Source organism: Gadus morhua, chromosome 8, assembly GCF_902167405.1.
Source record: "Gadus morhua chromosome 8, gadMor3.0, whole genome shotgun sequence".
Taxonomy (NCBI): domain Eukaryota; kingdom Metazoa; phylum Chordata; class Actinopteri; order Gadiformes; family Gadidae; genus Gadus; species Gadus morhua.
Window position 1 is genome coordinate 8,836,290 of NC_044055.1, and position 20,535 is coordinate 8,856,824.

General features: G+C 47.1%; 1 protein-coding gene across 4 annotated transcripts in view; it reads left to right on the forward strand.

The window, feature by feature from the left end:
• LOC115549502 (FYVE and coiled-coil domain-containing protein 1) overlaps positions 1–19,663 on the forward strand; it is a 141,943-nt gene extending 122,280 nt beyond the window's left edge. For 2 of the 4 annotated variants that reach the window (XM_030364747.1, XM_030364749.1), the window contains 11 exons: positions 8,497–10,629; positions 10,815–10,907; positions 11,112–11,230; positions 11,450–11,617; positions 11,980–12,120; positions 12,774–13,003; positions 13,596–13,719; positions 14,535–14,672; positions 15,286–15,508; positions 15,962–16,071; positions 17,741–19,663. In XM_030364747.1, coding sequence (XP_030220607.1) covers positions 8,497–10,629; positions 10,815–10,907; positions 11,112–11,230; positions 11,450–11,617; positions 11,980–12,120; positions 12,774–13,003; positions 13,596–13,719; positions 14,535–14,672; positions 15,286–15,508; positions 15,962–16,071; positions 17,741–17,816 — 3,555 coding nt within the window. In that variant the 3' untranslated portion in view covers positions 17,817–19,663. Of the gene's footprint in view, positions 1–836; positions 937–1,130; positions 1,238–1,732; positions 1,859–3,924; positions 4,032–6,486; positions 6,631–7,952; positions 8,050–8,319; positions 10,630–10,814; positions 10,908–11,111; positions 11,231–11,449; positions 11,618–11,979; positions 12,121–12,773; positions 13,004–13,595; positions 13,720–14,534; positions 14,673–15,285; positions 15,509–15,961; positions 16,072–17,740 lie in introns of those variants that run through there. The other 2 variants (XM_030364750.1, XM_030364748.1) reach the window with 2 other exon arrangements.
• Positions 19,664–20,535: the final 872 nt, after the last annotated feature.

Here is a 20,535-nt window from a genome sequence, read left to right on the forward strand (position 1 = left end):
CTGGCTATCGCTGGCTATTCAACAATCCGATTTGTCAATCATTGCTAAAGCCCGCCCACCCAACAGCAAGTTTTCTGCTGTAATAATAACTGGATTGTCTGGGACCTTTTTGCCGATCAAGTACGTCAATTATGTATTATATGTCGAGTCTAATGGCGGTTGTCTTTATTTTGATTTAAACAAAACACTTTCTGGCATAAATGGACTAATAATAACAGCGTAGCATAAGACATTGAAGAATACAAGCAGGTGCATGTCTTTAGTAGCAGTCATAGCGCCCCTTTTATCGAACATAGCGAACATAGCGGTTCAGTCACGGATACTTTATATGCACTTCATATATTTTAGACGTTGCGACAAATTAATGAAGACATTTTTCTGTGATTAGACTGAGTATCTTGACCGTCCTTGGGGTGAATATGTTACCTGTCTTCAGCGATTAAAACCAGCGCGTATTTATTAAACGTAAATAAAGTACATTCCCCACCCCCAAGTTATTTGTTTAATGACATTGTGTGACGCATTAAGGGTACAGTCATTGGAGCATGTATGTCACTTTACAGGCGTTCCGATGCTGTTCAATCGGGGGAGGTCTTAAGCATGTTTTGTGTTGTGTTGCATGTTGAGCGATTTAAAGACCCACGCCTGAGAATGACATGCCGATGCCGTCATTATTCATAGAAATGAGAGACGTCACTAGTCAAGGAGTCATGTAACGTGTTAACATTTACTCTAATAACAGTGTCTTTTGAAGTGTTTCAGCATCACAATCTGCTATAAAATATTGATATGATTTTTCTTTTGGTCCACAGGAGAAGGGATTCGTATAATCCAAGTGCCCCCCCCCCCCCCCCCCCCCCCCTTACCCCTTTTTCATAATGGCCTCGACGTCTGTTGGTGAGAATCAGCTGCAGAGGATAATCAGAGACCTGCGTGGTAAAGACACTACTCATAAGTAGAATGTTCTCAGACTAGCACAATGATATTGTGGATGTATGTCTGTCAGTAAGGTTGTATGGTAGTCTAAGCATTTCCACCGCTTAATCCCTCAAATGGAATTCTGATATAGTGTATAGTATACTGTATATTCTTATACATATTGTGTAACCCTGTGTTTTCTGTGTGTCAAGATGCTGTGTTGGAGTTGATAAAGGAGCACAATGAGTGTGGTGAGCCCATAACAGACGACAGCTCCAATTTACACAAGTTCTCCTACAAACTAGAATATCTGCTACAGGTACGTCAATGATATGTTGCCTTCTCAGCTTTAACATTGGCCATACTCTCTAGTGCAGTAGTGGCATAGCCTTGTGAGACGGTCCATGCAATCACATTGGTGTGTCTCAATAAATATCAGTCTGGCCTTGGATGTGCAGTAATTCCTCCAGTCAATTCAACCGACACTTTTGCATTCTCCGCTTTGGGCGAAGAATGCAAAATAGGTTTGAAAAACGTGTGCTCATCTGAGGAAAGCATTGTTTTAATTTGACAGATTGAGCCACTCCTTGTTTATCATGAACTGTCTCCCAGTGCTGATTGGTCCTACATTTTTTAAATTTTTTTGAAAAGGCTTTCAACGTGCTAGAGGCCAGACTGATCCTCAGCAAAAATTCTGCATGTGCGCTTCTGGGGTCAGGATGGTATCATGGAGCAAGTAGTTATACAGGCTATGCACCAAAATATAGAATATTTGACATGCAAAGTCGAAATTCTGTATCTTCTTCTCCACAAGTTTGACCAGAAAGAAAAGACAACCTTCCTCGGCCAGAGGAAAGATTACTGGGATTACTTCTCTGACTGCCTCTCCAAGATCAAGGGAGTGAATGATGGCATTCGCTTTGTTAAGTCCATCCCTGAGGTAATCCTCTACCAGACATACATGGCAACACACACACACACGCACGCACGCACGCACGCGCGCACGCACGCGCACACACACACACACACACACACACACACACTTTAAGCTTACAGCTTTCCACTGCAGCTGCTTGTAGCGGCAGGTGAAAAAGTTAAGAAGTCTTGGTGGCATAAGGTTGTAGCACTTAGGACCCACTTTCTGTCATCTGCAGTTTGGCCTACCTATTGTTGACATTATTACAATTTTGTATGAATAATAAGACATGCATACATTTCATACTTATAGAACATAACAATAGGCCTTTGCATGTTTGTGAGGTCTATGGGGCTGCAAGTTGCTTTTGTTACTTAAAGGTGGATATAATTATAATAATGCAATCTAATAAGTCATCACGTTTCAATCCAAATGTATTGCATTATGTGTGAAAGTACGCACGTTACCAACCACTACTTGCCTGTGGCCAGGACTTGAGCAAGAGTAGATTGCGGTTTCTTGGTTGACAAGGCGCTTTAACATGGGCACTGATTAGCCAATCAGCGCCACAGCCACTAACACTGTTGTCAAGCTGTTGTTAAGCGTTGTCAAGCTGTACACCAGTAAAATAGAAGTGTCAAACATTTCATGTCAAATAGAAATAGATATCCAACAGAAATTGGTGAGAGTGTAGGCAAGGTCAGACTGAGGTGGATATGGAGTGCAACGAGTTGACAATTGTTTTGTATAGCAACCTTGTCCACTACTGCTGTGCTGCTATTAGGTGTTTGTTCATCGTGATCATAAGAAGGTGCAATTATACCACTGCAGAAGAAGAGGGGGCAACAAAGTGAAGTAATTTAAAGAGAGAAAGTTAAAGCTAAAACAAAGATAAGGAAAGCTTGGTGACTGAGAGCAGACTGGACAATGAAAATGGAAAGATTGAACACATCAGAAATTAAAGCTGTGTGGAATTAGCCACGTTTACCTTTTTAAAAACACTACAAGACTTCCACCGCTAGATTTTTTCGAATGTTCAACGTTTCCACTCAAGGTTTTTTAACGCACCAAATGAAGATGTGCAAAAAAACAGGTGGATGGCAATGCACCTCGTGTGAGCTTTGTCTTATCTCTATGCCAAATCATGTGAAACACATGTGATGCGTTAATGCCTCACCGTCTAAGATCTATAACAAACATGAACTTCAATATCAATATAACCTTAATTCGAATCTCAATTTTCTTCACAATGATCAACATGTTTCTGATTGAAAATATGTATTTTAAATCTTGTTAGAAGTTGGCAAGCGCCAATGACCAGATGATATCAGAATTGATACTGTAAAGTCGAATTTTACTCTGAATGTAAATAATAAAAACAATTATTAGACGGCCTCGTACATGTGGGAGTCTCCAGCTGGTGTCCTTATGGTTGAGCAGCGTCTCTGTTCCGTTACTTAAGTTCCTCCATCTGCCGTCAGAGAACTTTAGGAAGCTAAAGACAGTCCCTGGATTTGTTTTTGATTTTGCTAGACCTTTTGCATTGGCAGTAAAAAAAACGGTAACTGCATTAGATAGGGAGGGGGGGGGGGGATTATGACACCTTATCCACTACCACCCAGCCTAGTGGGGCCCAGATTAGCAGTATGCGCCAGAACCACACACTGGCTATTAAAGTGGAGAGGGGGAGAATGACTCAACTTTCAATTAGCGACCGGGGGATGATTCGGGGGCCGTGTTGGTATGTGAGCCAGGATGTGAATTTGGCTCCCGTGGGTTAACACCCCTAAACTTGCGATGATGAGTATCATGGTATCTTTAGTGACCACAGGGAGCCGGAAGGAAACTGTGTGTTTTAGATGCTCCATGCAAGACCATTGAGAATCTCTATTTGTACATGCATGCAAATGTTTTAGCAGGCAAAAAATGTGCAGGCAAAAAGGTCCCAATGAGGTCTCTTGTAAACTCGTCTCTAATCTCAATGTTGCTTCCTGTTTTGATTTAAGGATCTGCCATCTGTGATGTGAGTGTGTTGCAATCTAAGTCGCAGCAGCATGAGTCTCTAAATAATTGATTGTGTGTTTCCCCAGCTGAAGACCTCACTGGGGAAGGGAAGGGCCTTCATCCGCTACTCTCTGGTTCACCAACGTCTCGCTGACACACTGCAGCAATGTCTCATCAACCATAAGGTCACAAGGTAAGAGAACCCACACAAGTTAACCAAACAGCTAAACCAACCATACCACAAACAAATGCCAAAAACCGAAACCCATTGTATTTGCATGCAATTGTTGTAGTTTGGTGGGTTCATAAGGCACTTCAACAAATTATTTTTCAGTTTTCATCAGGTGCTGTAGGTCACATACAGGAACTGTGTAGAAAGTGCCTAGAAATATGCAGAAGAGAGGAATAAGTTGAAACTTAGCAACCAACAAAACAGCACCAGCCCCCTCTGCTCCCTATTAAGAAGTGTATCTCACACGTATGATTGACAGGAAAGATGGACTCTCCGAACCAATAAGGAAAGAGTTGGCCTTAGTCTCATAAACAATGGGTAGTGGTAAATTCAGTAGACGGGGAGTGAACTATAAAAGTACTGATGCTTTTCCATTCCATTCCCCTTTTTTTTAAATATAACCCATAGCCCGCTATAGTGCTTAGGTTTTTTTTTCCTGTGAAGCTCTTTGAGACTGTAACTCTTATTAAAGGAACATTGTCAATGTCCAGATGTCAATCACCCATGAGTTTTGTTCAATTCACGTAGGCGGGTTCCAAAATTGGGCAGTTGGCGGTCCATTGACACCATTAGATTCCAAATTAGTGTTTAGCAGCTCCCGTAGCTGTACCTTAGCTTTGTTTAACAATTAAGTGCATCCGAATTGCCCTGGTTAGGTAGTTCTCTCCAATAGTGCCCACAAACGATCAAATTGAAATTCTTCGTATCTCGGTTGAGTGGCTGGCAGTGTAGTGGCTGTGTTATAGGTAAGGGATAATGCTTAAACTTGCCAAAGAATAATAAATTAAGACCATTCATTTATATTTTCATGCGTTTCACGGTCCAAATATAAAGTTTTTCACAAGCCATAACTTTTTTTTCCCTGGTAACGCCTGAGGGTTTGACTAATTCCTGGAGCAACCATTACCCTCCCGTAAGGTTCTTATGCCACGGATCGTTGTTCACTACTCCAGTAGGCCTAATTAGGACGGACCTTAGCTACGACTTGGCAACGGGAGGTATTCTAGTTCGCTCAGCTATGAGCGAGAGAGCTAACGTTATGCATTGTACATATTTATAATTCAAAATTCGTCCCAGCCTTTATACCGAAGTCTATAGCATATAACCGCCTTGTCTGATTACAGTTTAATTCATTTTTAACAATTTGCCAGCTCTCGTTTTGAAGACGGAATCACCGCGCCATTCGTTTCAATAGGAAACGCGACGGTCTAATACTTTCAACATAAAGTGTACATATTTATCATTTAAAATTCGTCCCAGCCTTTATGCCACAGATACTATAGGGTCTATAGCATATAACCGGAGGGAGTGTTTTTGAACTGATTTGAACGCAACCTTAGCATTCTGTGTTTACATGCCACTGCGCGTGCTCTCGGACATGGAGACTAAAAGGCGAATAATATATATATTTTTTACTTAAATGTCTTTCTCATGAGTATTGAGTCTTGGATAGCACAAACTAAGATACCAAGGTGTCAACCATTAACCTGCGGTCTTAACAAACTCGCCAATTCTTTTTATGTACTATCAATACTATTGACGTCATTATAGATACAGAATGTGTTAATGTCATCCTTCTGGTTGAATCAGAAATTGTCAGGTGGTCAAAGGGCTTGGTTAAACAGAAAGGATGATGTGGTATACCAGGGTTTACTTCCTGGATTGAATATGTTGTTTCTCTTCCTCCATTTGAGGCACCTTCTCACTTCTCCCATTAAACAAGAACATGCAGAAAAGCGAAAGTCTCTTTTTTTTAAATGTACAAACCATTGCGACCCAATTCACAATAGGCCTTATCTATAAAATCGTGAAAAGATTTGTGCATAAATCAACATTTCTGAAAGTTTATACTGCCTCCCATACATACTGTATGAACTTAAACCAGCAATTTCGAAGGGATTGCTATTGAAAACATAATACACATATTAAATACTTTATAAATGAGACCAAATAAATGGGTTTTGGCAGAGTTAACATCAACTTGCTTTGGCTATCTCATTGTTTTTATTTCCTCTCATCAGTAAAACAAACACAATGTACATTAGCCTTTCACCTAGATTCAATCTTATAAGTAAAATTATCAGAACAATACAAACATTCAATACAATCAAACATATGCTTCTTGTTGAAAGTTTTTTTAAATGCTAATGTATAAAAAAAAAGAAGTATTTTCTAATTCTTTTTTTAATTAAATTCATTTGGTGACCCAATTGCAATCTCCCACGACCCTCATGTGGGTCGTGACCCAGTCTCTGGGAAAGACTGTCTTAAACTATGTCGTATTGGGTTGCTGTGGACATGTTTGTTTCCATTCGATACGGCTTTCATTTTTGTGCATTCACTGCTATGTTTACTGTGTATGAAATCAAATTGTATTGTGTGTATATATATTTTCGGTTGTGTTGTCCCCCCACAGTGAGTGGTATTACGCCCGAAGCCCCTTCCTCAAGTCCCACCTTACTGCAGACATTATCAACCACCTCTACGAGCTCAACCAGGTCCTCTTTGATGTGGCATCCAGGGGCCACGATCTGGATGCTGATTGGCCAACTTTCGCCAGGTAACCAACACTAGCATTCACCTTCTCTGTAATGAGCAGATGAAGGCTGAATGACTGTCTCTCCGATACTACGGAGCTGCGCCCTAAATATACTTGAATTACTTGCCAAATTACTGACAAAAAAAGTAACAGAGAAACCAATAGAATTATGCATAAATGATGTATTTGTGAAACGAGTTTGGTTTGGAACCCATGGGTGACGGCCCGACCACCAGCAGTTGGAGAAGATTTGTAAATGGATTGAAATGAGACATCATAAGAGCTGCTGTGAAAGCTAATCTAAAATTAAAATGGCCCCAGTGATGGGTGTTTTAACAACCTGATATCACACTTAATTATCTGATAAGTCTGCAATTCACAACTGAAGTTGTTAATTTCATCTTCCTTTTTTCCGAGCGTGTTGGGTGGCGGGTGTGTGAGTGCGTGTTCGCATGTGTGCATGTGTGTCTTTATTCCTCATGTTATCACCTCCTGAAAAAACTATTCATTTCCCCATTAGCTTTTAACAGTGCCACTATGTTATCGGTTTTGTGAGGGGAAAAACACTGTGGGCAGCAATATGCACCTTCACCTGTCATCACTTCTTGTTTTTATAAAAAAAAGTGCACACACACGCACCCCCACACACATGAACCTCTCGTCATGTGAGCGAGACTGCTAGTGATAGCATGTGGTTGTGAGATTACCAGAAGTAAGAAAAAAACAATCCCACACCTGTTGTATTGCTTGTATTGTTTATATTTCTAATGTTGTTGCTTCTCCAGCTTCAGTTAGGGAGGATTCTGTTCAAAAGTGCTGTTTGAAAAAAATCAAAATATGATAATTGATGATACCATATATGGTCATTTGGTCCGGGATGATTTATGTTCAGTGTACAGTCAAAGATTTAGGTTTCCAAAAAATAACTAGGAAGGTAAAGAAAGGGAACCTTTCCTAGAAAAAGGACTCCATTTACTTCAGCGCTAATATAAACGCTAGATTATCATGTTGTAATCGTGCTCACTCTAATCGTCGTCTCTGTGACGCAGAGGTGACATTATCAAGATGATGCATTCTGGAAAGAACCCATGCTTTCATGTTGCTCAATAAGCAAATATATTTCATGAAGGAGAATATAGCGAAGATCTCACAGCATCTTGTAATGATTATTACTTTTTATTATTAGTGTTCCGTTAATTATTATTAGTAATTTTTATATGGATTTCTAATTGTTTTCATTTCTGTAAATCGTAGACCTAATCCTACAATATCGTGATTTATTATAGGCTATGCCTAACAGGTTATGATACAATGTAGTAACAGATTTTGCTTTTGTGTCGTAGGAGAACATTAGGAGTTAATTCACCAGCATACCTGTGGAAACCCCCCAGTCGATGCTCCAGCATCAACAGCCTGGCCAGCAACTATTCACACTCGCAGGTATACGCACATGTGCATCTCCCTCGCTCTCACTATCTGACTCTCTCTCTCTCTCTCTCTCTCTCTCTCTCTCTCTCTCTCTCTCTCTGACACTCTCTCTCTGACACTCTCTCTCTCTCTCTGACTCTCTTTTTTTATGTATATATAATATATATACAGTATAAATGCACACTGAGGGAACACACTCATACAGTGAACACACGCACAATGTATACACACGCAAACAGAGACCAATGCGGAGACCCATGGTTGCTCTATGCTGTCCTGAAGGTGGTGGAGTTCCCCCCCAACTTGGAGATGGGCCACAGCCTACTGGGTGACCTGGGTGAGCTGGGAGAGCCCTCCTCCTCTGCGGCGGACGCGCTGCGGCTGGAGCTCAACCGCTCGGAGCTCCGGCAGCAGGCCCTGCTCGCGCAGGTCCAGGCGTCCGACCGAGAGGCCGTCGAGCTGCGGGCGCTGGTGGAGAACCTCCGCGGCCAGCTGGCGGAGCGCCGGAGGGGTTCAGAGCGAGCCCCGTCCTCTGAGCCCAACGCGACCCCGGAGGAGTCCACTCAGGAGAACGCAAGCTACCTCCAGCTCACCAGCAACGCCGGCAACAGCGCGCTTCAAGAGCGACTGAGCACGGCGGAGAACAAGAACGTGGAGCTCTTGGGCAAGCTGGACGGGGCGCTCAGCGAGAAGGGACAGCAGACCGCCAGCTACTGCGACTCGGCCTTAAAGATCCAGGAGCTCATAGACCAGCTGAAGGCGGCCGAAGAGGAGAGGCTGGCGGCTCGGAGGGAGGCCGACGACTGGGCCAAGCGGGCCCAGCAGGTGATCCACAAGCTGAAGCTCAGGGAGGAAGAGACGCGGAGGTCGAGCGAGGAGAAGCTGGCCAAGGTGAAGGCCGCGGCCCGCGGGGAGCAGGAGCAGGTGCTCAAGCGGCTGGAGGACCTCCAGGGGGTCGTGGGTCGGATCGAGGGGGCGCTGACGCTGAAGGAGAAGGAGGCGGGGAACCTGCGGTCCCAGCTGCAAGACCTGCAGGCCTCGCTGGAGCACCGGGAGAGGCAGGCGGAGGAGCTGAAGAAGAGGCTGCGGGAGGAACGACGAGACGTGACGTGGAGGAGCAGTAACAGCCAGAATGAGTTCCTGGACAGCCAGCTGCTGGACTTGAGAGAGAAGCTGAAGGACCGAGAACAGGAGTTGGCCCATAGCTCGGAGCGAGTGAAGTACCTGGAAGCCGTGGTGGAGAAGCTAGACGTGGAGAAAAAACACTTGAACGCTGGGAACGATGTTTTTCCCATCGATCAGTCCAAGATTCTGGAGGACTACAAATCCCAGTGCGCCAGTCTCATGGAGATAAACGCGAAGCTGCTGCAAACTGTGAAACGGAGTGAGGCGAGCAACCGAGAACTGTCTGAGAGCAGGGCGGCCATGCGGGATCAACTGGCGTCTTTAACGGCCTCCCAGAACCCTCTAAAGGTGCAGGAGGAGGCCGCCATGCTGAGCATCGAGGAGAGAGAAACCAAACTCTTAGAGGCCAATCAGCGTTTGGAGGAAGTGGTCCACAAGGCTCTCCTCCAGAGCGAAGCGTCTGACGCCACCTTGAAGAGGCTGGAGCGCGACAACAAGGAGATTATGGAGACTCAATTGTCCTTGAAGAAGCAGTTGGCCTCCACTCAAGGGTACCTCGACGCGATCGCCACAAAGGAGACCCAGCTCGGAGGTCAGCCGCTCCCGTGCGATTTCCCGCAGTCCAGGGCCGAGGTGACGCGGAGCGACGGCAGGAAGACGGACGGCGAGAAGAGCACCGCGGAGAAACCGGAGAAGGCGCAGAAGCTCCACAACGCGCACCACCACGCCTCCCACCCGGACGCCGGCAAGAGACACCTGCTGGCGGAGGCCCAGCTGGAGCTGAACCTCAGGGAGGTGACCACGCTCCAGGACGAGGTGGTGGAGCTGCGGGCCCAGCTGCTGGCCGGCGCCGCCGAGCGGATGAAGGTGCAGGCGCTCCAGGAGGTGACGGAGGCCTCCCGGGAGGACCTCCGCATGCTGGTGGAGCAGCTCAAGGCCCAGGTGGAGGAGCTGAACCGCCGGCACGTGGACGAGATCCTCCACTCCCGGGAGCGCGAGGACACCCTGGGCCGCCAGCGCGACGGCGAGGCCCGGGTGAGGGACGACCTGGCGGCGGAGGCGGCGGCCTCCCGCGAGGAGCTCCGCGGCCTCAAGCTGCGCTACGAGGCGGCGTGCCTGGAGAGCGCCGAGGCGGCCGAGGCCCTACACCGGGCCAACACGGAGACGGCGGAGCTGGGCGTGCACGTGTGCACGCTCAGCGCCGAGAAGGAGGAGGCCCGCCTGCGCTGGGAGGCGCTGTCGGCCAAGCTGCGGGAGCTGGAGGAGGAGGCGTCGCGGGAGACGCAGAGGCTCAGCGCCCGGATGGAGCAGCTGAGCCGGGAGAACCGGCGGCTCTCCGAGCGGCTCGGCGAGGAGCAGGGAACGGGGGGGCGGAGCGGGCCCCCGGAGGAGGAGGAGGAGGCCCCGCAGGAGACGGAGACCCAGCAGGAGAGCTGCCAGACCATGAGCCAAGCCGACCTGCCGCAGGTGAGCACCGATTCTGCTCGGCAAAGTCCACCGCACGTGCGACAAAAACATAAATAGATCATAAGCATGAGCATTAGCAGGTCGTTCAGGATCCCTGCGTCCACGGTAATAAGTTAATTGCTACGTGCGAGCGTATAACACCTGGCAAGATGACAAAGGTGGGTTTCTCCGGTCTCCTCATTTAGGGTGTGAATGAGGAGCTTCAGGAGTTGAGGTCCAAGCTGGGGGTCGAGCGCGAGAAGGCGGTGCTTCTGGAGAGCGAGGTCAAACAGCTGGAGGTGAGAAGGCCAGCCTCATTACCGATCCGTTCTCAGAGATGTTCTCCTGAACGCGCGCAACCAAGGGCGCGTCGTATGCCTCACAAGGATCCTATATTAATTGCATGTAAAAAAATATGTAAGGTAAACCCTTTCGACGCATTGCCGAACACGGGTGTTTGATGTGCGGAAGGAAAATGGTTTGCTTTGGTGCACCGATTACAGGCGGAGAATCGGCGATACAGCGAGCAGATTGAAGGGAAAAGCGCGCAGATGTCTCAATCTCAGCTCCTCGTTCAGCAGAGGGATGAGGAGCTGAACCAAATGAAGGGGAAATTATTGAGGTGATGGGTTCTATAGATTGCATCGACATTAAAGGGCTGCCTCACGTCATGTCTTATACATGTTGTGCGCCCATAGAATCAGTGCTAGTTCTGTAAGTCTTATTGAAGTTAAAACCGCATCATATCAGTGACATGTCTATATAGCTCTCAGTGCCCGCTTCGCAACACAAAAACTGTTATATGGGTGCACACTATAATGTACCCGCTGAATTTGTGTAGGACGGCAGAGGGCTTGGCAATGGCGGAGAAGTCCTGCGAGGAGATGAGCGACAGACTCAGAAGAGCCAATCAGGAACAACAGAGCAGAGACGTGAAGATGGCCGCCGAGCTGGACGACCTATACCGCACCAAGATCAACCTGGAGGAGCGACTGATAGAGCTGATCAGGTACACCATCACACACGGGACCCGCCTCTTGTCACTCACAGCCACCCACAGCCAATGTGAGCTATGTGTTGTTACGGTGACGGCTGGAACCGGTCGAAAACACACTTGTGCTCTTGAATGTAAAGATAAGATAACTACTATGTAACATATAGTGACACAGCACTCTACAGTGCTTATAGCTCAAGGTAAGCCTGTGTGTTCTTCCATATTGTGTGAGTATCAAAGATATTCAGTCCTCCGAGTCTGAGGAAGTCCATCATGGTTACCCCGTTCCCGGACCATTCGTCCTCGCATTGAAAACCACTTTCCAACGATGAAAACCCCTTCTGTATCCGTTCCGTGGTCAACACCGCCCTCTGCAGGGACAAAGATGAACTGTGGCAGAAGTCGGACGCCCTGGAGTTTGAGCAGAAGCTGCGAGAGGAGGAGACGGAGCGCGACGTCAATCACTGCCTGGACTGCCACAGCCAGTTCAGCTGGTGGCTCCGCAAGTACACCTGCAGGTCAGGCCCGCACATGCACGTGCACGTGCACACACACACACACACTCCGGGCCGTGACCCATTGGCCCTCTATCACATGCCTTTCTCGCGTCACACTGTCCGAGCTAATCCAGGACAGTTTGCTCCTGTTGCAAACAATTTACAGTTATTTTACAAACAATTAACAGTTATTTAACAAACAATTTACAGTTGTTTCAGAAACATTTAACGGTTATTCAAGGAAAAAGTTTGACTTTATAGTTATTTTAGAAACAATTTACAGTCAATTCAGAAACAATTGACAGTTATTTTAGGCACAAAGACAACGACGTTGTTCTCAGAGATTAATGGGGTGTGAGTGCGTCGGGGGGATGTTTAGATTTGGTGCGGGGTGGGGGGGGGGCAACACTCCAGTTGGATCAGAACTCGCGTCACTGTTTCCAACCTGGGCGCCGATCTGTGAGAAAAAGAAGGGAGCAGAGAAACGGCGTCTGGGGACGACACGAACGCTCACAGGAAACAAGGAACAACAACAACAGCAGCCTGCGGGGCATCGCAGATGGGGGGGGGACGGGGGGGCGCCCCCCGTCCCCCGTCCCCGTCCCACGCTTCGGCGTCCCTCAGGGGTCGCGGCCAGCCGATACCGCCGTAACGCGCGTCCCTTTTCCTTGCAGGCTGTGTGGGCGTCCCTTCTGCTACTACTGCTGCAGCAACACCGTGAGCACCCTGCAGGCCGGCGGCGGCGGCGGCGGCGGCGGCGCAGCAGGCAACAGGGAGCGCTGCTGCCGGCACTGCTACGACCAGCACAGCGCGGTGGTGGAGCGCCACCCGCAGGAGCAGGACGCCAACGCACCCGACGCCCCCTTCGGCGCCCTGCCACAGCCGGGCGACCGGGCGGCAGCAGGTGAGGGGGGGGGGGGAAAGAGGGGTGTTATGCTAACGACGCTGTGCACAGATCCACAGCGTTACATGCGCTCACACGGGGCAGGAGGTGCAGGTTCAGAGTCAGAACGTGGGAAAGTGGGTTACGCAATCCCCGTCATTATTTAGAACCCGTGCCCTTACCCCTCTATAATTTCGACAATGCCTCCGGCAGGGGAAGGTATTTTTACTTCAGCACTTGGTCTTTTTTTAACTCCACAAAAGCACACACATGCACAGACAGTTCCACAAACAAAGGCATAGAAGACAACAGAAGAGGAATGTGTGTGTTGACTCAGCATGAATAATATGAGAGGAGAAAAGTTGATGTTCAGGAGGATAAATTGTTGAAAGCGATGCAGAATGTCTGAGAGCAGCCTTATATCTGAATGGTCACCTCTTTATTATTAAGTTTTCCTTACTGAAATTTCCTCCATGAAGTGCTGCAGAAAAGGAATCGTGTGTGTGTGTGTGTGTGTGTGTGTGTGTGTGTGTGTGTGTGTGTGTGTGTGTGTGTGTGTGTGTGTGTGTGTGTGTGTGTGTGTGTGTGTGTGTGTGTGTGTGTGATCCAACAGGAGGGGACGACGGCGTCTTTGACATCATCACAGAGGAGGAAGTGAGCGGCGTGTACGACAGCGACTCACTCTCCTTCTCCACCGCCTGCTCTCCCGGACACGGCCAGGAGGGGGCAGCACAGCTGTAAGTAAACAGCACATGCACTCATCTCACACACACACTCATCTCGCACACGCACACATGCACATGTTTTGATGCTTTCCCTGTCTGTAGAGAACCACAGCAACAACAGATTCTCTCGGTGCTTCGCGCGTCCGTTGGTCCAAACAGGTGATGAGTCTTTATTTAGTCATAACCCTAACCTCTTAATGTTCCTTCTAGTATAAAGAGAGCAAAGATCAAGAGAGGGATTCAGAAAAAATATGTTTATATCCATTCTCCAGTACTCAATCCAGACCTGCATGAATCAAGACCATTGAATCATTCCAACACATAACAAAGGGAACATAATGAAATTTTAAAGAGATCATGTTTGAGTAGCTTAGATTGCAGGAGCAGTTGATTACAGGAAACATAATGCTTCCACAGCTATCCACTCGTATCCAGTTGTTTTTTTGGAAGCACTTGAAGTTGTAGTTCCCTGTATTGACTCCTGTATTGAGTGCAGGCTTTGTCATAATTGTTCTCTGCCTCAGTTTGAAGTTGCTCTTTCTTCTCGCCGTCTGCGTCGATGTTTTTGACAATCGCACATTAAACACACACATCTCCCCTTGCCATGTTCAATATTGTGCCAAAAAAACGCATCGTGTTGCTTGCATCGACCTCAGGTGCAGCGAATGCTCTTTCACCGTCACTGATTCAAGATAAACGTCTAACAACCATCCCCCCACCCCCCCACCCGACCCCACACACAGACCGCCCCGCCTTGCACAGGGAGCAGATTCCAAAATGGCAGTGTGTTCGTTTAAGCGGCTTCCTGTGTCCCCTCCGGCTCTCAGTAGGAGCGGTGCCGGTGCTGAAGACCCCCCCCCCGCCGCCGCCGTGGTGGTGGAGCCCCTGACGGAGGAGCCCGAGGAGGCCATGGCCCCTGCAGTGCAAGACGCCGAAATCTGTCTGCTCAAGGCCGGGGAACTCACGTGAGTGTCTCGCCGCGAACCCGTCCCACGCAGCCGCCGTCCCCCTCACCTCCGGCTGGGGTGTTTAATTGAGACGCGTGTTTGGGTGGGAGGCGCACAACACCGCTGAGGCACACAGCTTCCACCTGCTTCTTTTAGGCATCCATTATTTTTTTGGCTCTTTTTTCTTTTGATCGACAAAATGATCTCTGATTCTTTGACGCTCGACCAAGGTCGGCCCGAGGTCGACGAGGAGTGGTTCAGGACCGGCCTCGTCCATTGTATCAGGGATTCTGCAGCTGTTGCTTAGCAACTGTCGCCGGCCCCTTTTTTGGATGACATTGATGGCCTTGTGGAAACCATTCATTTTATTTATTTCTTTGTTATACCAACCGCTTAATGCAAACGTAACGTACACAAATGTGGAAGACATTAGCTTAAAAGGTTTGCAACGCTCAATAGGACGGAGGCCAATGGTCTTTGGGATCCAAGCGGGGTTTGGCCGGGAGCTCAGCGCTGAACCCAAGTGCGGCCTCCCCTCCCACAAGGGGCGGGGCCTCGTCTTACCTGCCCCTCCGCTACCAACCCATCAGATCCCTTCTGAACCAAGAGCTCTCCAACCCCCTGCCTGCAGGCTCTCGGCCCCCTACACCCTGGAGGACATCGAGGGCTTCGGGGACGCGTCCCGGGAGCTGTTCGTCCGCTCCAGCTGCTACAGCGTGGTCCCCATCACGGTGGGCCCCGTGGGGCCCCAGGACGGGCCCACCGTCACCTGGGTGTTCACCTCCGAGCCCAAGAGCATCTCCTTCAGCGTGGTGTACCGCGAGGACCCCCTCACACCCCCGGAGGACGCCAAGGTGGGTTATGGGGGGGGTATGGGGGGGTTGGGTGATGATTCAGGAGTTCATTGGGTTGGCATTGCTGTTTTGATATTTCATCGTACCGTTTTGGATGACACCATTATGGAGCAAAAAAAACGTCCCCACATATTTTATCTTCATGCGAGTTTTGTTTGGAAGGATTTGCTTTCGTCTGTTCATATATTTTGTACATTGTTTTTGTCATTTAGTTTAGTTTAGTTTAGTAGATGCTTCTACCCCATGTGCGGGACTAGTGAGACATCTTTTTAATGTATTAAGTGAGTGGAGCGGACGCCTACATTTAGACTGGCGGCATTGGGTTTTGAACTCCAGAACTTTTCGTCCGGGGGTTAACCGCTTAAACCGCTAGAACCCATAGCGTGGGTCATCTCACACACACAGAAGGTAAGGCTCTCCCCTCCCCCCCCCCCCCCCCCCCCCCCAACCCAGGTCCTGATCCCCCTGACCCGCTGCAACTCCCACAAGGAGACCATCCAGGGGGAGCTGAAGGTCCGCCTCCCCGGGGAGTACACCCTGGTGTTCGACAACTCCTTCTCCAGGTCAGTCCCCCTCAGGCATACACACACAGACACACAGACATAGACGCCCGCACGCCCGCACACGCATGCACACACACACACGCACACATTCGCATAGACGTACATGCACGCACTTGTACACACACACGCACACGCACATAGACGTACATGCATGCACTTGTACACACACACACACACGCACACGCACACGCAAACAGAGACATAGACATACACGCACGCACTCGCAAACTTGTACACACACACACACACACACACACACACACCGTTCCTCAGGTTCCCTGGGTTTTCCGTTTGCACCGTTGGCAGTTCCGCGGCTTGCACTTTTATTTTTGTCGACAAAGCCCGCCAGAATATCACCAAAGAATATCCCTGTTTTCTTTTGGGGGGTTATTTTACAGGTTAATAAATGATTAACGCAAAATTAGGATATTTAAAACCAGAAATAATCTAGGTGAAACACAGCATCAATCTTTTCAACGAGCGCATGAACAGAAAATATGTGAAACAAAAAAGTCGCTACACGGCTCTGTCCTATAGAGTGAATATTCAAATGTCTCCTTTCCAATGATTTCAACATGAATCTGCAACACCAGGTACCATGTTGATTCATCCTGATGTCCCAGTGTGACGAAGCAGAGAAAACAGTGGCAATGTAAATGCATTCAGGAAAAGGTTTACGCCAGGAGAAAGTAGAATATATTTATTTAATTGCACCGGATTATGCCTGACAGACACTCCAATATGCAGGCGTGGGCGTGCGTATTGTGTACTGGCTGGGTGATTAAATTGTTGTAGCTGTTGTAATTACAGTTAACCATACATGATTGGAGCCCAATTTCAATTCTAAATGGAAAATAATGATTTTTGTCTCGCCTCTATTGACCACAGTTGAAAAGACTTAGCTCCAGTGTCCAAAAAAAGAATGTCTTCGGTGAACGGTATAGCCTGAATGGCGTGTGGGGTAAGTCTTGCAGTCCTGTTTCAGGACAAAGGTGGCATTCAGAGTGAACTTAATCCACTAAAATCACATGAATCCATGCAGGGAACAGAATCCCAGGTATACTGGGATTTTTTTTTCCGTGTTTAGTAGTATACTCCCGTCAGCAGTCCATAGAGCGTAAGCATTCAAAACGGCCACTAAAGGATCCCTTAAGCTTAGTTACTAGTTCATTTTTGTTTTCCTCACACGTCATAGAATAGAAACATAGGCTGCAGACCTCGGTGGCGCCGATGAAGTCATCTGAAAGGTCGCCGGTTGAAACCTGGACATTTTTTCTCGAGCAAGGGGCCCTGGTGCTTTCGCTTGGGGACACCGCCAACCCCGCAGTTTGTGAAAGTGGAACAATGAACCTCATTTTTCAAAGGGGCAAACCAAAGCTGTATATACATGCACTCTGTGTACCATTTCATCATCCAAGAAGGCTTGGCAGAACCTCCTCACTGTCACTTTGATCGAGGATGCCAGGATTTCATGTCAATAGTCTCATGATGCTGGTAACTTGGAAAAGCTGTCGCGAGTTAGTGATTCACCATTCCCCACCCACTTACCCAGCACACTTCAGTCACGACATGTCTTTTCTACACAGGCTGGCTGTGCAGTGCCAGGAAGCCTTTTGACTGCGTGTTTGTTGTGTTTCATCTCCTGTTTGTTCCCGCTTTCATCAATCAGGTTCATATCCAAGAAAGTGCTGTATCGCCTGAGTGTGGCCAAGCCTGTGGTCTACGATGGAAGCGACTGCCCGTGAGAAGGCGAAAAAGAAGAGGAGGGGGGAGAGAGAGAGAGAGAGAGAGAGAGAGAGAGAGAGAGAGAGAGAGAGAGAGAGAGAGAGAGAGAGAGAGAGAGAGAGAGAGAGAGAGAGAGAGAGAGAGAGAGAGAGAGAGAGAGAGAGAGAGAGAGAGAGAGAGAGAGAGAGAGAGAGAGAGAACAATTTCTCTTTTTCTGTCGATTTCCCAAATCACCCAAACCATATCCAGTAGATCCATGTGTGAAAAGTGTGTGCCTCTGTTGGTTAGCTTAGAGAATCAAGTCTGCCGACTAGAAGCAGGTCTGTTTCTGCAGTAGCAAAGGGCGATGGACTATTTGTTTGCAATGCCTCTGATTCTGGCAACCGAACACATAACAGCTGGTAAAGCCCGCTTGAAAGATTCCTCTCTCAAGCAAGTGCTTGCTCCTAAAGTGTTAAGTGCAAAGCCAAAGTCACCTTTTGAGAACAGGGAAATAATAGATGATAATTCTGCATAACTTGTAGAAAAATCCGTAGCACATGACATTTATCAATAGAGAGAGAATTGTGTGCACCGTCAGTCACTGTAAAAGCGTAACAAAATATTTATAATATTTAAATATTCATGTGGAAAAATATATTAAATATTGGAGCAGACTATGTCGCTGTTTGAGAGGCTGCACGCGAAGGGCTGTGCCGGGGTAGAAGGAGACATCGTTGAGCTGATTTCACCGCTTGCTCTGTCCAAGACTCTCCACGTCACTTACTCAAATCAAGTTTCACACCTGCCGTCTTCTCGTTTTGTGAACAGAGCGATGTCTTAGGACCACGGCTGGCCCTGTAATGTACTGTGTGCGTGGATTCTATTTATATATCACAGTGGCTTTAATTTCAATGCAGGCCAGAGGATGGCTGAGAAACAAAGGTCAGGAAGAGAGAATGTGTTTTGGTGTTTTAAGGTTCACATCCACTCAGAAGTACAGTGCTTCGGACTATATTTTTTGTTTACCATTTCCAACGTCAATGCTGAGAATTGAGATCATATTTTATGAGATAGTGTTTATCAGAATTAACTTTTTTAGACACATGACAATAGGTGTTCCCTTACAATAGCTCAACACTAAGTAATGATAAACAAGGAGATTATACTAGTGATGCTAATATAATATGTATGTTTGATGAAGAAGAACACTAAACATAGGAAAAGCATTATGTCAAGGTTTTATGAAGGTATCTTTATTTTATGAAGTACACATGTGCTTTTATCAAAGTATTAACAGCCCAAAACATTTTTCTATCTAAAGATCAGGACACAATAAACCCCTGAGTAGTTTTAAACTTTTTGGACGATCACACTATGAACTTTTTCCCGTGCTGTGACGATTTATCAAATTCTGATACAGTTTCCAACAAATTTCCTTTGGTTTCCTAAATTTTCAACTGACATGATTACTGGAGGAATATAGTGTCACATTTCCTACACCTCTTTTCTTTGCCAAATAGCCAAAATAATCAGATATTTGTATATTATATGAGAAGGACATATACATTTCTATTCAAAGGCATTATCACATAACTATTTTACAGGGTGCGCCTTTCGGAGGGCTATTTTGAATCTGTTTCTATGTTACCTCTGTGCCAGTTGATGCATGCTTTTCTTTTTAGTTTTCTTTTCTACCAGTGTGTCTGTAGGTGTGATTGTAGGAATTGATTTATCATCTGTATTTTGCAGATGTTTTCTCTGGATGTTATGTAGTACAATGATTTCTGACCAAATACTTTGTAGGATTTGTAATAGGGTGGATTTGAAGACCATGAATAAATGAATAAAAACGAAATAAATCAATGAATAAAAATATATAACAGAGCCTTATGTTATACCTCCTGGTTTGTGCGTGTATGCGTGCGTGTGTGTGTGTGGTTGCAGAGTGTGTGTCCGTCTGACAGACTGTGTTTATTGAGTAGAGGGCAGGCCGTTTCTCAAGGTTAATGATCTCATTGTAAATCATGTCAGATTCTCTCTCTCTCGCTCTCTCTCTCCTATTGCTTTTGTTTTCTGCCTGCTCTCCCTGTTCCTGCCTGCCTTCACTGATCTGTGATTTGCAGTGTGTGTGAGTGTCTGTGCGCGTGTGTGTTTGTGTGTGTGCCCCGAATACTAATAGCATTCAGATGTCCTCTGCCGACACACACACAGATAATGTGTGCTACAGCATACACACACACACACACACACACATGAAGCGCTCCCATACATATCCATGCTTGTCGGAAAGATACCTCTAGCAATAATTTGGTAATTTATACAAGCGAGACCCTGGATAACACAACCTAATGGCAGAAAATCAGCGTGGCGGTAGAAACAGAACGGGCCAAGATGTATGCTGTCCCTGTCGTAGCTGAGCTCCATACCCATGTGTCCATTAAAGACATATGGCTGCCCCCGATCCTCAGTCCCTCCGTCCCCCTATAGAACGCCAGGAGCACCCTCCATGAACACTATTCATGTCATCTCCCCCTCGAGTGTCACACTTCAGAACCGTGGCGTGAATCACGTGCGCTCACACGCACACGCCCACGCAGACACCGGGGAACATGACGAAGAAGAACTCTCGCCCACTCCACGCGTCAATACGCTGACGGGGGGGAATCTGGTGGGGGGGGGGGGGGGGGGGGCTTTGTAACCATGGAAAGGAAATGAAACACAAAATGAATACTTATTTTTTTATCAACTGTTATGATT